This window comes from Cylas formicarius, unplaced genomic scaffold (genome assembly GCF_029955315.1).
Source record: "Cylas formicarius isolate icCylForm1 unplaced genomic scaffold, icCylForm1.1 PGA_scaffold_6__28_contigs__length_40554024, whole genome shotgun sequence".
Lineage (NCBI taxonomy): Eukaryota > Metazoa > Arthropoda > Insecta > Coleoptera > Brentidae > Cylas > Cylas formicarius.
This window is the reverse complement of record NW_026844347.1, coordinates 8405065-8421662: the sequence shown is the minus strand read 5'-3', so window position 1 is coordinate 8421662 and position 16598 is coordinate 8405065. Positions and strand designations below refer to the sequence as shown.

The following is a 16598-nucleotide window of genomic DNA, read 5'->3' as shown; positions in this document are numbered from 1 at the left end:
TAAATTGATCCAAACTTTCGAAAATAACGGAGGTTTTTTCGAAAAAGCTTCAAGATTTTCTCCCTGGCAGGTTTCCTCTTTGGATGCGATTTTCTTCAATTCTCGTACCCATCCGAATAAGAGCTTCTTGATGATGAAAACTAAAATTAGGACCATAATTATTCCAAAAACAATAACAATTATTTGGAACGTATTCGTTTCTTCTTCCACTGGTTCCATGGGAGGACTTTCATTGCTTTCATTGCTTTCATTTCTGTCAATTGGATTTTTGGTAAAAATATTGGTTTTCCGAACTGGATTTTCACATCGTTGAAGAATTTTTCTTCATTAATTTCTATTTGACAGTTTACTGGTAATTTAATAAAGTGGCTTAAGTATTCGCATTTTGCATTCGCAATGAGGTTCTATTGCCCTACCTTCCAATACATTTTCAGTAAGGAAATAATCACTTGCTTCTTGATCAGAATTAGAAATTTAAAATTTTTTCGAAGGAAACTTGAGCCCAATAGCATTTGCACACCCTGTACAACTGCTAGTACTAAATGTATATTTTTTATATTAAGGAAGTCACTAGGTATAATATTCTACATGTTTTACATACACATTTAACAATGAACACGGACAACGGAATGTCAAGGAAAACTCTACTCAATTAAAAAAATGCATTGAAATTGCTGTCGTAATAAAACACGTATGTTTTATATGTACTCGTTCGTCAATTAAAATTCGATTAAACCAATTGTGCCAAGTAAATTCGTTTTGTTTGGTGAAAAAAATTCACTCTTATTCCGGTGCCATATTGCTGCGGAATGGGGTGCATTTTTGCGATAGTCGTACTGATCGTAATATTTATCAGCCTAAACAAAATTGTTTGTTTCTACTGCCGCAGCAAAGTGTGCATGGTTGGAAAAACCGCAATTGTGACTGGCGGAGGTTCAGGTATATATATGTCGTAATCTTATAGAGAAATTGGTCATTTGACGAAATCTGCGAGCTTTATTTGAAGTAGGAGCGTTTACGTAGCGTCATGTGACGCTGTTGTAAACAAATTGAAAAATAGTAAAATTAAATCAAGATTACCCTTGTGGTACATGATAAAATTTTCTTTCGTCTGATTCGCATAGGAGCTTTTTCTTGTTGATTTCAAACAGATTCCAATCAAAATTTTCTTTTCCGCCACATATTTTACCGAAAATTAGCTGAAAAGGGAGACCACTCAGACTTCGACTTGCAGTATGAACTATGAACTCTTTATTTGTTACGTCTGTATCATAAACTTACCACGGAAATCCAGAACCTGACTAAGAATTATTCAAGACAAAGATAAAGGTTTTCTACAAAACTCAGGATCCCAGTCTAATTTAGTTAATGTTTAAGTTAATTTCTATTATTATATACTTCTTCTCTATTGACTATTCAAAGCATTCTACTTATTTTTTATTAATTGTAATAGTTTATAGACTTTGATCATGGTTTGGTCTGCTATTTGTATGTGCTACTCTGATAACTGCTATGGCGTTTAGTTTCACGTACTAACCTGTACTTTGAGTCATCTTTGATTAGTATTTTGTTTCTAAACAGCGATTCCCAGACCTTGCCTTGTTTATTATTTGAAAATGTTACAGGCTTTTGTTTTATTCTGGAATCGCTTTTATTTTGTGTTTGTACCAGTAACATAATCCTATAAATCACGGCCAGATTTAACCACATGATGAAGTGATGAAGATATAAACATTAAAATTTGTGTAAGACGCATATATTTTTAAGCTACCCTCTAAAATTTTAGTACGTACGACGCAATAAGCAACCAGATGTGAGCCAGATGTTTTCTTTAAAAAAAACACATTTCTCGCCCCTCGCTCTGTCAGAATATCGATTAGTAGAAGGGCTTCATTTAAAATAAACATAGTTTTGGGGTGCAGTAACATTTTAAGAAATATCTTTTCGACGTTTCTCGGTTAACCGTGCATTCGACTGTTGCGGGGTGTGTTTGCGTTACGTGAAATTGCGAAGCCTTAAAATTGAATGTTCTCACGAGTACAGTAGTTGCATTTCATGATGGCGAAAATACCAAAAAAAACTAACCAAATGATTTATTTATTGATCGGTTTCATTTTTAATTTATAAAATATACCCAAGGAATTTGGTTAAATATTAGTGTGTTCTCTCTTTGAACTATTTTAAACGTTGTTCCTTTGCTTGTTGAAAGTCGGGGCTACTGTCGAGTGTCTCTGCCCTTCAAAATATTGTTGTTATTGCACTGTCGCGTGTCTCTGCCCTTCAGTGCCGGTCTGGTTATTTGCGACAGGATACTTCGCGTGTCTCTGCCCTTAGTATCCATTGCACGATCGGAATAATCAGCACTAGAAATTGAAAGAGGTGCTATACGTGTCTCTGCCCTTGGTACCAATATACTGATGCGTGTCTCTGCCCTTCAGTATATTATGACCTGTTGTTTATTGCACTGTCGCGTGTCTCTGTCCTTAGTATCCATTGCACGATCGGAATAATCAGCACTAGTGATTGAAATAGGTACTATGTGTGTCCTGCCCTTAGTACCAATCTAAACTCAGTTCCAGATTTTATGCAAGATATATCTGTTATCTGTGATGTCTGGTGATATTAAGTAATATTAAGTTTGCTTTATGAATCTTAATAATCTTTGGTACTCAGGATATTTTTTTAGTGTCAGATGCGAACCATGTCACCTCGCTGATGGCCTGCTCACCGTTCGTTTAGACAAAAAAAAAAACTTAACACATCCTACATTTGGAATAATGATATTCTATATACACAAATTTATCATCTATTGAAAACTCAAAAATATTGCTAATTGTTTGTAATTGTATCTGGATAAAATTTTCTCAGAATGTTTTTAAGATTTAAGATCCGTCGTCGCTAGACGAAATTGACCTCTACTAGGGCAGATTTAACTACACTGTTTGAGGGCATTACTGTAGTCTGAACGTCCCTCCTATTTGTCACGCAAAATAAAATGCCGAACCGTTGTGCACTCATTTATATTTCGTTTAAATGATTGTACATTGTTTTGGTGAATAAAACGTTCTTATTCAAATACCAACTATAATTTTTATTGTTAAATGCCGCAAAGTCTAATTGACTTATACCAGAATTTAAAATGACTGATCATATTGGTTGAAATGGAATTTGGAATTAACTCGCGAGTTTCGTGGTGGAATCGGTGAAAACAGTTTTTAAAAAATTTGACTTTATTTCTTAAAGTACAACTTTGGAACCGACAATTCATGCGAATTTACAACGTGAGCGCCCTGAAGTTAAGAAGCAACTAACTTTTAATCCGGCGAGAAACGAGGCACCAGAGCTTGCACATAATGATGCACTTATCAGCAACCGATTCGGCGAAATTGCATTTTGTTTAGTCTACGTCTACACTTTATCAACATATAACTTCTCCCCCCTTAGGAACTACCCTTCTAGAAGGGTATGAGTTAAACAGCATACTCTTCTACTTCTGTAGTTTCTTCAGGATTAGACCTATTTTTCCATCGGTGTACCATTATCCAAACGAAGTATATCAGTATCAGGAACAAACCAATATAAAGGAGTAATGTCCAGATACTTAATCCTTTTACATTTATTACGTTTTCTTTAATTTTGTTAATTTTATTTTTTTGTGTTTCCAATGCAGTTCCAATAGTTTTTAAGTCATCCAGTGGAATTGTATCCAATACTAGTGGTTGCAAATTATTTTCTTCATGATTACTTATAGGTGTTAAATAATTAAGATTTGGGAGTTGAATTGGTTTAAGTTTCAGTTTAGATTGTTGATAAATTCTTAAAGTAATTTGGTCCAGTTTTACTTCACAATCTGGGGTAAGTTCCACTATATAGGGTCCTTCAAGCGGGATATATTCTTTCTCTTCTCCACATTTTTGCTCAGCGATTAATTCTGTTGGGACAATTAATAGAAAATGTCTTCCTGACAGTTTTTGTAGTTTAACATTCTTCAAGGAAACGTTAATCATATTACAATTGGTCACGTTCCTTTTATATTTCAATAACTGTACTTCACAGGGTGAACTGACGTCGATATTTATCGGATTATTATTTTTACACAAAAATTCGGATTCAGTTATCTCGTAGCATGGATCATTAATCAGTATGTATTTATGCTCATTTAGAACAAGGAATTTCGTAGGTGGAAATATCGATTGATAGGTTTTTAGATTTTTTACTGGAAGTGGGAATAGTTGAAAGTAAGAATAGCTTTCCTTTTCGGTAATTGGAATTTCTATAATAAAAATCAGTTTATCGGGTTTAAAATAACTTTTCACTATTGCCAACTTTTCGAAGAATAATAGATTTTCCAATTCTGGTTCACAGATTAATTTATGATTTTTATTTAAATATTTTTTAATAATATTTAATTCTTTTAGTAAATCTATAGGTTCTACAATAGAATTATGAAGAATATTCAACTTTGCAAAAGTTATTGCGTTTCCTAGGTTTTCCAAAATATTATCAATCATTTGATATTCTGTAATTATTTGAAATAAGACAGTTTGTATCAGCAATAGGTGGAAATTTTCTACCATAGTGATTTTAGTTTGTTTAATATTTTGTTCAATTTGCATAATTCGGCTTTGGATAATTACTTGATTGTGCGCCAGCAAATTTGTTGTATTATTGAATTTTTGAATCGAGTTTTCTAGAATTGATGTTTGGTCTTCAAGAATAGATTTTATTCCGTTCTGGTTTTCGGAGAGCGTTTTTAGAAGGTTGTCGTAACGTTCAGCATCTTCACTATCTAGGTTTCCTGTTATTAATTTTATAAATGAGCCTAACCCATTTATAAGTCCACGTTTTTTCTTATTTGATTTCATCAACGGTGGGTCAATTTGCAAAAATTGTGATTGTATTTTCTCTTCGAGTGTAGCCAATATCTGAAGAGAATTTTGAAATTCGTTTTTATAGCCCGCACTATTTTCATATTGTTCAAATGCTTGTTTTAAATTATTTGTAGATGTCTTTAGAGTAGTAAACTCCTTACTAATAGTTGCTAAATCAAACATTTGGATAGATGTCCATGTATTCACCTGGTTTTGTGCGATTCCAACTTTATAAGGGAAAAGTCCGGGGTTGTTTTCGATTGGTTGAAAGATAGATGTTCCGATTACAGCAACTAAGAACACGATTCTGTAACAGAAACGGGTATTCTTAATTCTTTAACATGAAGAACAATGATTTTATTATTCTTTTTGTTTTTTACTTTCACTTTATTATTTTCAAGAATTTCTATTATTTCGAATGGGCCAGAAAATTTATTTTCCTTTTTATTTCGTTTCTCGTTACATTTAAACACTGTCGGACCTAATTTAAATTGAATTTGAGTAGGTCCTTTGATGTTATGTTTATTAATTATTTTTTGTTTTGTCTGTTCATTTGTCTCATTTACCTTTTGATAGATACTTTTTAGTTTATTTTTGTGGTTATCGACATAATCTGCATAAAATGTACTTTCAATAAGTTCGTTCGGATCTCGAGACGCTGTGTGTCCTAATATTAGTTCGAAGGGTGTGTATTTGGTGGTTGAATGTATGGAACTGTTATATGCAATGAGGGCATATTCTATTATATTGGTATCATTTTTATACTTTGAACGTAATATTCTTAGATGCTCTAATAGAGTTGAATGAAAGCGTTCGACAGGCGAATTACCTTCATGGTGCATAGGGGTTGTGAAGTGGATATTTATTTTATGTACTTTTAGCAATTCTTTCACAGTTTCATTATTAAATTCCTTTCCATTATCCATTACTATTTTTTCAGGTAATCCATAAAATGAAAAATATTTAATGAGATTGTTACATACTTCAATCGCAGATTTTGATTTTAATTGAAAAGCTTGTCCCATTTTTGAAAATTTATCAAAGATTGTAACATAATTTTGTCCATCAAATTTGAAAACGTCTATATGTAGAATTTGAAAAGGTTTATTAGGTGTCTCGGTTAGTGCTAATGGAGAGTATGGTTTTTTTCTTGCATATTTTGCGGTTTGGCAGACCTCACAGGAATTTATATAATTTGAAACGTCCTGTTTCATTGTTGGCCAATAATAGTTTCTACGTAACTGTTCAATTGTTTCATTAATACCTCGATGGTTACATTTTCCTTCGTGTTGGAATTTTATAATCATAATTTGATTGTTTTTTCTTTAACTGTGTTTACCATTTTGGTACACCTAATTAATTTTAGTCCTTTGACATAAAAGAATTTTCTGTAGATATTTGAAAAATTTAAATACTGAGAGTCATCTTGGAAGTAAAGGTGAAATGTACGATCTATAGATGTATAATCTTTTAAAAATTCAAATATTAAGTTATCGTCTTTTTTGGGATTTTAATTTCTAAAATTTTTAATTTTCCAAAGTCATTTTTTGTTATATCTAATTTTTTATGAATGTTAGGGGAAATAATTATTTGGAATGGCTTATTATTAATAATTTCATCTAATATGGGTATACCATTATTTACTGAATCAGAATTACTATCGGAATGTGGTGTTATTTGGCTATCAGGAGGGTTAGTATTGGTTAGATCATCATTTGGGATGTTTTCACTAGTAGAAGGGGTTGGACCATCTTCTAATGGTTTCTCACATAAGGATCTGAGAAATTCGACAATATCTTCATTTACATCACCCGGTTGATTAACGATGCTTTCAGTTTCGAGGGCATTTAATTGAATACGAGACAAAGCATCCGCGTTATTATTATATTTACCCTTTTTATAAATGATTTCATAATCAAACTCTTCTAAACGCAATCGCCATCGTACCAATTTACTATTAGGCTCTTTAAGGTTGAACAACCACACCAGGGGGCGATGGTCGGTATAAATTTTAAATTTTCTTCCGTAAAGGTACGGCCGAAAATGTTTACAAGCCCATACAATCGCGAGAAGTTCCTTTTCGGTAGTGGAATAGCGGGATTCACTATCGTTTAAAGTGCGTGAAGCATACGCCACTGGTTTGTCATAAGGAATATTTCCTTGGGACAACACTGCTCCAATAGCAACATTACTTGCGTCGGTAGTCAGTATAAAGGTTTTTTCAAAATCCGGATATTGTAGGATGGGGGCGTTTATTAGTAGTTCCTTGCACATTTGAAAAGATTGTAGGAAATCACGGGAATGTATAACTTTAGCGTTTTTCTTTAAACATGCCGTTAAGGGTTTAGTAACATTAGCGAAATTATTAATAAAACGTCTATAATATCCAAGAAGGCCAAGAAAACTTTTTATATCTTTTTGAGTTTTTGGAAGTGGAAAGTTTTTAACGGCATTTATCTTTTCAGGGTTTGGTCGTACTCCGTCACGTGTAATTGTATGTCCAAGATATTGTACTTCTTTACGTAGGAATTCGGATTTATCAATTTGAATTTTAAAATTAGATTGTCTAAGTCTTTCGAAAATTTGTCGTAGTCTTAACATATGTTCTTCTAGAGAAACGGAAAAGATTATAATATCGTCTAAGTATACAAGGCAAATCTCATTCTGTAATCCTCTCAAGATATTATCCATAACTCTTTGAAAGGTTGCGGGAGCATTTTTCAGCCCAAATGGCATTCTTTTAAATTCGTAATGCCCACCGTGAGTAGAAAAAGCAGTTTTGGGAATGTCTTTCTTATCAACCTCTATTTGATGATACCCTGATGCAAGGTCTATTGTTGAGAAATAATTTGATTTTCCTAACTTATCTAGGATATCGGTTATATTTGGTAACGGGTATCGATCGTCTACTGTTTTCTCATTTAACTTTCTAAAATCAATTACTAATCTCCACTTACGTTTTCCTGATGCGTCGAGCTTTTTTGGAACAATCCATATTGGACTGGACCAGGGAGATGTTGAATTCTGAATGATACCTTGGCTTAACATTTTAGTTATTTGAGATTTTACTTCTTGCTTATGAATTTCGGGGAATCTATAACTTTTCGTGAATATTGGTGTTTCATCGGTAGTATTTATTTTATGACAAATTTGGTTTGTAAAGCTTAAGGGGATATCTTCGCCATAGAAAATATCACGGAATTCAAAACAAAGATTTCTAATTGCCTTCTTTTCCTCTTTATTACAATGTTCCAATCGTAGATTCTTTAAATTCGATTTCAATAGGTCATCCTGCGTTTTTTCTAGCGGATAGTCATCTACGTCCATTTTTTCAATAAAATTAATTTCTGAACAATTTACAGTTTCGATGTCTAAGGGTTCAAAAAGTTTAATTTCAACGGGATTTTCGTTTGAATTTGTTAAGCAAACATAAGCAAAATAATTTTTCACATTGACTAAAGCCTTTGGCATTTCTACCTTATTTCCAAAATTTACATAATCCAAAATGCCTATACCTTCCTGAAGTGTAACAGGTATCTTTACAATCTGTTGAATTCTACCGGCTACTATTAAAGAATAATTGAAATTAGTCCAGCATTGATTTAAATTATTTAGATTTTGTCTAACCTGAGGTATATCAGATTCTTCATATATTATTGGTATTCTTGTAGTTTGGGTTATTAATTGTTTAAGATTAAAATCAATATTTGCATTTAACTGTTTTAATAGATCAGATCCGATTAAACCATCATATTTATCAGAAAACTTAAATAAGTGGAATTTTACATTTTTATTGGTGTTAAAAATTTTGAAAGTCGGAATTTGAATTACTTTATTATGATGTGAAAGTGCGTGAGCAGTTTGGATATAAAAATCTTCCTCAAAGATGAAATTTTGAAAATATCTTTTTGCAAGATCTGGGTCCATTAGAGATCGAGAACTTCCTGTATCGATTAGAAAATATCCATCAATTTCTGGTATATAAATATATGGAAGATCTGTTCTATAATTATTAAGTTGTATTAGGGTTGTTCTATTTGATTGGGAGTTGTGTGAAAATTTAGTTGGTTATTTTCGGCGTTACACAATTCCGAATCTATGTTATAGTCAAATGGATAAACTGTACAATCTGTATATTCGAATTCTTGTGTGTCACTCGGATAGTCAAAATTAAATTCGTATTCGGGATAGATATCGTTCTCAGTCGGATATGAACAAGATGGTGTTTCTATTGAAATATCATTTATTTTATTATTTTTTTCAACAGTATTTTCAATTTGTTGGTTAAATAATTCTTGGGAGACAAAGTTTGGTTTTGGTTGGATTCGAGAATTTCCAGAACTAATATCCATGGGTTCAGGGCGGTCTTTTATTGGATTTGTTTGAGTATTATTTCTCATATTTTGATTACGCAGTATCGCACTTGTACGTTGATTTGCGAAATGAGGGTGTTGTTGTGTAGGGAATTTATTATTTGGATACCAAGTCATTGGTCTAGGATATGAAGGTTGCGAAAATATTGGTCTTGCGAACCGTTGAAAGCTTTGTGGAGGATTAACTAATGGTCTTGTCGGATAATTATTTGGAGGCGGCGTCCAGTTACTTTGAATTTTCGGGAATTGTGACACAAATGGTGCACGAAAGTTTGTTGAAGGAAATTGAACTGGTTTAATATTTACGTCATCCTTTTGGAATATAGGGTTTATACGAGTTTGTGGTTTATATGTAGGTGTTATTAGATTAGCATTTTGACCCATTTTAAGGTACAAGAAATTTTCCTCCTCTCTGACAAAAGCGAGAGCTTGTTCCAAAGTATTAGGATCTCGTAATCTTACAACTAACTGCATGTTATAAGGTAAACCGTTTATAAATGTTTTTAGAGCGAATTGGTCGTAATGATTTATTTTTATTAATTTTTCATTTGCATCCTGTATTTCAGAATTTAATTTTGCAAATAATAAACTCCTAGCATCTTGTATTCTCATGCCAAATTGTACGGGTGGTTCATTTTTAAAAGGTTTTAACGAAAGCAAATCATGAATTAAACAATCAGTTGATCTTTGATCGCTAAACGTTACGTTTAAAGCCTCTTTTACTTGTGCCCATCTTATTAGTTCACTTCTACAGCATATTAAATCGGCAGCACGATCACGCAATTTACTTAGAATCGTATCGAAGATACAACTATTTATAGGATCATTAGGTACCGTTACATTTTGGAAAGCCCTTACAAAATTATCGCAAGAGTTAATGAATCTTGATAATAATTAGGATATTTTGAGTTTGTTCAGGATCCCTAGTAGGTTCAAAATTAATCTGTGCGAACCAATCTGCTAAACCTTCGATATCGGTTTCAGACATAAACTATTAGTTCCAAAAATAGATTTTTTTTTTTTATTATGAGTTTTAACAGGAAAACTTTCTTAAACAACAAAATGGAAAGAATAAAAGGAATTGAGCACTTACTGAACTAATTCGAGTTTCATGTCTTCTCTTAATTGCTACTGCCTATAGGTACCAACGATGTGTGATTGTACCCAGGACTTCCTATCCTAATCGTTGTCCAGGTCCCTTGAAAATGTGGTTCGAGGTGCCCCGGCGGTTCCCACGAAGTTTTTTGTTAGTTTCGGCGATGTTAGCACTTCTCCAACTTTTCACTCCGGAAAAACTGTCACCGACTTTTCCGAATGTTCGGATTCGCCAATTAATCGATGAAACGAAACGTACGAAATGTCCGTTTAGCGAATCCTACCGACTGCGCCAGTTTCGTGGTGGAATCGGTGAAAACAGTTTTTAAAAAATTTGACTTTATTTCTTAAAGTACAACTTTGGAACCGACAATTCATGCGAATTTACAACGTGAGCGCCCTGAAGTTAAGAAGCAACTAACTTTTAATCCGGCGAGAAACGAGGCACCTGAGCTTGCACATAATGATGCACTTATCAGCAACCGATTCGGCGAAATTGCATTTTGTTTAGTCTACGTCTACACTTTATCAACATATAACTCGCGCATGTGCAATACCCCTCTCAATATTTTTATAACTGTATGACACACCATGACACAATCAGTAAACTGCTCTAATCCCAAAATCATAACAAGCGGAGGCTTACGAGGTTAGCGCCAAAATTTCCCGGCCTGACATATGTAGATGCAGCAGATAAAACGTTGTCTTCTTTTAAATATATATATCTTAGTAGGCTGCGGAAAAAAAAAATGAAGTTTTGCGTCAAATAGTTGACAGCATTTGAAATAGGACGTGTCTGAAAAAATGTAGCAAATAACGCAAGCTGAGTATAGAGCAGTCATAAAGTTTTTGACAAGAGAAGGGTTAGCACTTAAAGTTATTAAAGAAATGCGGGATGGTGTGTGTACGGCCATAGTTCTCCTTATTCAAGAGCTGGTCGACTGGTGGAGGCCATAACGGAAGATATTGTTGCGATTGTGGAAGGGGTGGTATTGAGTGATCGACGTTTAAAGGTCAAGGAAATCTCAGAAATTACTAAGCTTTCTGATACAAGTATTCGTCGATTCCTGCATGATCATTTAGGTATGCATAAGGTTAGTGCAAGATGAGTTCCTAAAAACCTTTCGGCTATTCAAAAACAACGCCGTGTCGAGTGTGCGCGGTCTTTTTTGGAACTCTGTGGGTCGGAACCGAAGCCTGTGATAGAAACTATTGTGACGGGAGATGAAACTATGGTTCTCTATTATGACCCTCTATCGAAAAAGGAATCAATGGAGTGGCGTCGTAAGGGTGAAGCACCTCCAAGAAAATTCAGAGTCTGCCAGTCAACAAAAATGGTGATGGCCACGATCTTTTGGGATTGTGAAGGAATTCTTTTGATAGATTTTAAAGAAAACTAATACCACTGTCCATGGTAAATATTACGCAACATTATAACATAAATTGCGAGACTGCTTACGCGTAAAACGTCGAGGAAACTTACCAGAGGCGTGCGTCTTTTGCACGATAATGCACTTGTCCATACTGCTGGTGATGCACAAGCTGCCATTTTAGAGAGTGGGTTCCAACAGATAGATCATCCTCCCTATAATCCAGATATGGCCCCCAGTGACTATTATTTGTTTGGATATTTGAAAAAGGACTTATGTGGACGGCGGTTTAACGACGAAGTTGAGTTAAAAGAGGTTGTTATAGCTCATTTTGCAGACAAACCAAAATAATATTTTTTAAAGAGTTGTTAATAAAGAGATCTAATAAGTGTATTGAAGTTAACAGGGATTATATTGAAAAATAATAAAAAAATGTTACTCCACTTTGTTTCTTTCATATTCAGGCCGGGAAATTTTGGCGCTGCCCTCGTAAGTGTTCAAAATCAATCAATTACGAAGTGGAACTTTCAAAATACGAGTACGCAAAGAATGAAATAATTTTCTATATTTTCCTATAAAAAGAAGAAAAACAATATATACGGCAAAATATTAATAATAATAATAAATCTACAGCTATGTTTTTTTCTCAAATTATTAGATAATTACTTTAATAAATTGTAAAATTAAGGTGCTAATTTATCAATTTTTCAAGGACGGTCGCTTGTTAATAAATTCAAACTGGAACATATCACCATTTCAAACAGCTTAGAGAAACTGTGCGAAACTGATTTATTTACTAAATAGCATAAAATTTGTAGTATTTCTAGCATTCATAACTTTACTATGGTAGATATAATTTGGTCATAATGGCTGCTATATTTGTACTTTAAGTTTATTGGAGTATAACTCATGGTCGTTGGTAAATAATAAGGCCCACCCTATAAGATCGGTTTATATAAAAAAGTTTAAAAATTTCTGATCGAGAACATTTTAGGAATAGAATTATGAAACCCAATGTACAATTTTATCATAAAATTGCCGAGATATAGGTACTAATAGGTACCATCTAAAAACTTCTCCAAAATGTCGTCTCAACTATAAAGACTTGTTGCACTTTAATATGCTGAATTTGAATTCTGTAATTTTGATCCCTTATACCCATTTCTAATTGTATTTTCACAGGAATCGGTTACCAAATAGCACTAGATCTAGCTTCCAAAGGATGCCGCATAATTATAGCCGACGTTGTTAATTACACTGAAGCTGCGAGAGATGTTGCCAAAGAAACCCACAATCCCAATGTAATTGGCATGAAGCTAGATAACCAATCTTTCACGTTAGTTCGGGAATTCGCCCAGCATATAATAGACAACGAGCCACGACTAGACATACTCATAAACAATGCCGGTATCGCATCCACAGTGAAGACGTATACCCAAGATGGTCTCCACAGAACGATGCAAGTAAATTATTTTAGTCATTTCCTGTTGACGCATCTACTTCTTGGTAAGATATCTTTCCGATATTTAAAACGTGCTGATTAGTTATGGTTAAATTAGCATTAATATACAGTGTGACATAGAAATTGCATACCACTCAGTAAATGTATACTTATTTAATTGCCGATACAGGCAACAGTTTTCAATATCCCAAAGGCAATAAATCGCAATAGCTCCAATACTGAGCAAAATGTAGAACTGGTTGCATACTGCCAATTCTATCTAATATTTCCACCATATATCTCGGCAGTCGTTCCGCTGTGCTTCGCTCGTGACAAATCTCGTGACTCAAATGCCCTTTACCCGACTTGTTGTATAATATACTTTTATTATATCTATAGGTAAACTAGAATAGCATTAGCATTTTAATGATGTCTTCAACCATGTCTAGTTCAAAGAATTTTTGAGAATAAATTTAGATTTGAAGGCTGTGTGAGATTTTAAACTTGGTATTAATGTTAATTTGTATTTTTTGTATATTATGTCATGAATGAATATTAATTAAAAAATAAAAAGAACAGCCGTTACCACAACCAATATTCATTTTGTTTTAGACCTTCTGAAGAAATCTAAACCGAGCAGAATCATTTTTACCAGCTCAATTATCGCTTACATAACAAACCTCAATGTAGAAGATATGAACCTACAAGGCTCAGACGACTCGTTATGGAATGCGATAAAGGAGAGCGCGTACGGGTATTCCAAACTTTGCCAAGCCGCTGCCGCGAAGACGTTCGCCGTCAAGCTTAAAGGAACCGGAGTGACTGCAAACGCGTTTCATCCGGGTGGTGTGAGATCGAAAATATTCTTCCGGGCTCTTAGGGAGGAGAGCCGTTGGCTTCCAGTTTTTATGGGGTTATTCACTTGGACTTACGGAAAGGTAAACCTCGATTTTTCAAAATGTTGTAATACTACTTTTAAACTCACGATTAATTCATGAAACAGTTGATGAATTTCTCCATAAAGTTCTTGCCGATACACGGGATATTCGTCAATTTATTTGACGTTTCCAAATGTCATTTTTAACAGTTCAACCAATATTTAAAGGTTATGTTATGAAACGGCACAGATTTGGGATAAAATAGTATATTATGCAACAAGTGCTGCAAACGGCATTTGACTCACGAGTTTATTTGACATGAGAGGAGCGATTGTTTAATAAACGAGTGACTTAAAAAGTTTACCGAACGTGTTGCATCTATACTTTTTTTACGATCACTAGTTGCTGGGTACATTTTCGCAAAACAACACGAATACATTCATTGGCATGTCCGTCAGAATTGACAAACGTCAAAATTAAAAGCATGGGAAATATCTGCGAAAACAGCCGATTGCTCCCAAATCTGTGCGGTAAAATCCCGGAAATGACCGAAGTGGCTCGGATTTATAGGAAACGAAACTGACATAGTAAAGTGACGCTTCCCGCACGCTAGATCGGTGGGTAATTAGGTATTTTACAGAAGGAAGAGAAAAAAGTCTTTGGTGGAGAGAGACACAATTTTACTGTAAAATGCCTAACTACACACGATCTAACGTGCGGGAATCGTCACTTTACCACGTCCGTTTCATTTTCCATTTGTTTGTTGTTTTGCGAAAATGCACCCAAAAACTATCGGTCATAGAAACAGTATAATATGCAACACCTTCGGTAAACTTTTTTGAGTCAAATGCCGTTTACTGCACGTGTTGCATAATATACTATTGCTTCTTATTAAAACTTTCGAGAAGTATAAAGCAGTACCGAAGAGAGGAGAAAAAGTGTTTTATTTTGATGAGGCGCAGATTGGTGAAGGATCATAGTAGCAAAAATGCAGCAGTACAAAAATATAACCAGTCCTCGCTAGGCTTTTATGGAAGGCTGTCAACGAGTATTAAGTTACCTAAGGGAAAAATATTCGTCCATATTCGAAGCGAATAGGGACTTTTAAAAGAAGGTTTGCTAACCTTTCTTCGTGCTATATTGTTATATTGTTATGAGTAGAATGTAATTGGTAAATGTTGGTACAAAATACAACTATTTGCCTGTTTGACATTCTATTTTTCTATTTTCAAATTGTTTTGTGAAAATTTTGCTGGAGAGAAATTAGTTAAACGATTGGCGTAGTCTAAAATTCTAATAAAAAAATAAAAAAATTGTAGAAATTATATTTTTGTAATAATAACACTTCCGTAATATCTCTATTCTTTATTCTTTCTCTTTTCGTTTTTAAGATAAAGATTATTTTGTAGCTACATTTGTAGCGCGATATTTTCCAAATAGTTGGCGTTTGACCCAACGTTTATATAACAAACTACCATTTATTTTACACAAGGAAGCACCCGGTTAAGTTTGTCCCATTTCTCTGGATTCGCACTGTATAATAAAAATGGTTCTGATTTATTTTGACAGCTGGCATTTCTGAAATGACGGAAAACTTTGACGAAAATTGGAAGAAGAGTCTTTGACATTAGAGGGGTGCATTAAAACTAATATAAAAATTAATATCATATTAACGATTAATATAGAATATATAGTATATAAAATAAAAATTAAACGAAAATTGTTTTTATCTTATAGAGCACGGAAGAAGGGGCACAGACCGCAGTTTATTTAGCACAAGCCGACGAAGTTGAAAAGGTAACGGGAGCTTTCTTTCAGGAAGGACGGGCGGTGTTTCAGCCTTTGCAATTGCGATCAGAAGACACGTGCCAAAAAATATGGCGGAATTCGGTCAAGTACACGAAACTTGAACCGAGCGAAGTAAAGTGTTAACATAGTATTTTCCTTTTTCATTAATAAATGATATTTTCTTTTTTTTTTACTTTTACAAACAATCGATTTATTCTATGTTTGGTTAGTTTTGGAAATACTGTACATTGCTGTTGTAAAACCAGATTTTTTTTGTAAATTACACAAGATTGTGTCAGTTATTGCCGAAAACCAGAATCAATCTTAAAATTGACTCCGAGGAAACTATCAACTAAAATTCCGCGAAAAGTGATTTCATTTGTACCGAGTGTCCCACTAAAAATGGCTCCCGGCCTTATCTCTTGACAGACATAGCTAAAAAATAGCACTGACAGACATAGCTAAAAATTAGCACAAGGACGATGAGATAGCTACATCATTTTTAAAATAATGTGTCACTTGATTATGACCGTTCTAAAAAAAAATGAGAGAGAAACAATTAGTTCGCTTTTACTACCAGAATACCAGAATATAATAATTAAGACACCACCGACGTGATAGAGACTTGGGGCAAATTTTATAATAGAAGAAAACGACTATTAATAGGGATTCTTGTCTTTTTGTTGATCATTTTTCTACTTTATTTACCGATTTAATTCTTACTGAAGTCACTTGCGAATAATTCTTCTAAGATCAAACGATATTCAAATTCAAATTTTATA

At 33.8% G+C, this 16598-nt stretch overlaps 1 protein-coding gene across 1 annotated transcript; it reads left to right on the top strand.

Moving 5' to 3' along the window:
• The first annotated feature begins 694 nt into the window (after positions 1–694).
• On the top strand, positions 695–16100 carry LOC132703888 (retinol dehydrogenase 13-like). Its single transcript, XM_060673403.1, has 4 exons — positions 695–939; positions 12892–13215; positions 13763–14088; positions 15766–16100. The coding sequence occupies exons 1-4, from the start codon at positions 810–812 to the stop codon at positions 15958–15960; spliced, it is 975 nt and encodes a 324-aa protein (XP_060529386.1). The 5' UTR covers positions 695–809; the 3' UTR covers positions 15961–16100.
• Positions 16101–16598: the final 498 nt, after the last annotated feature.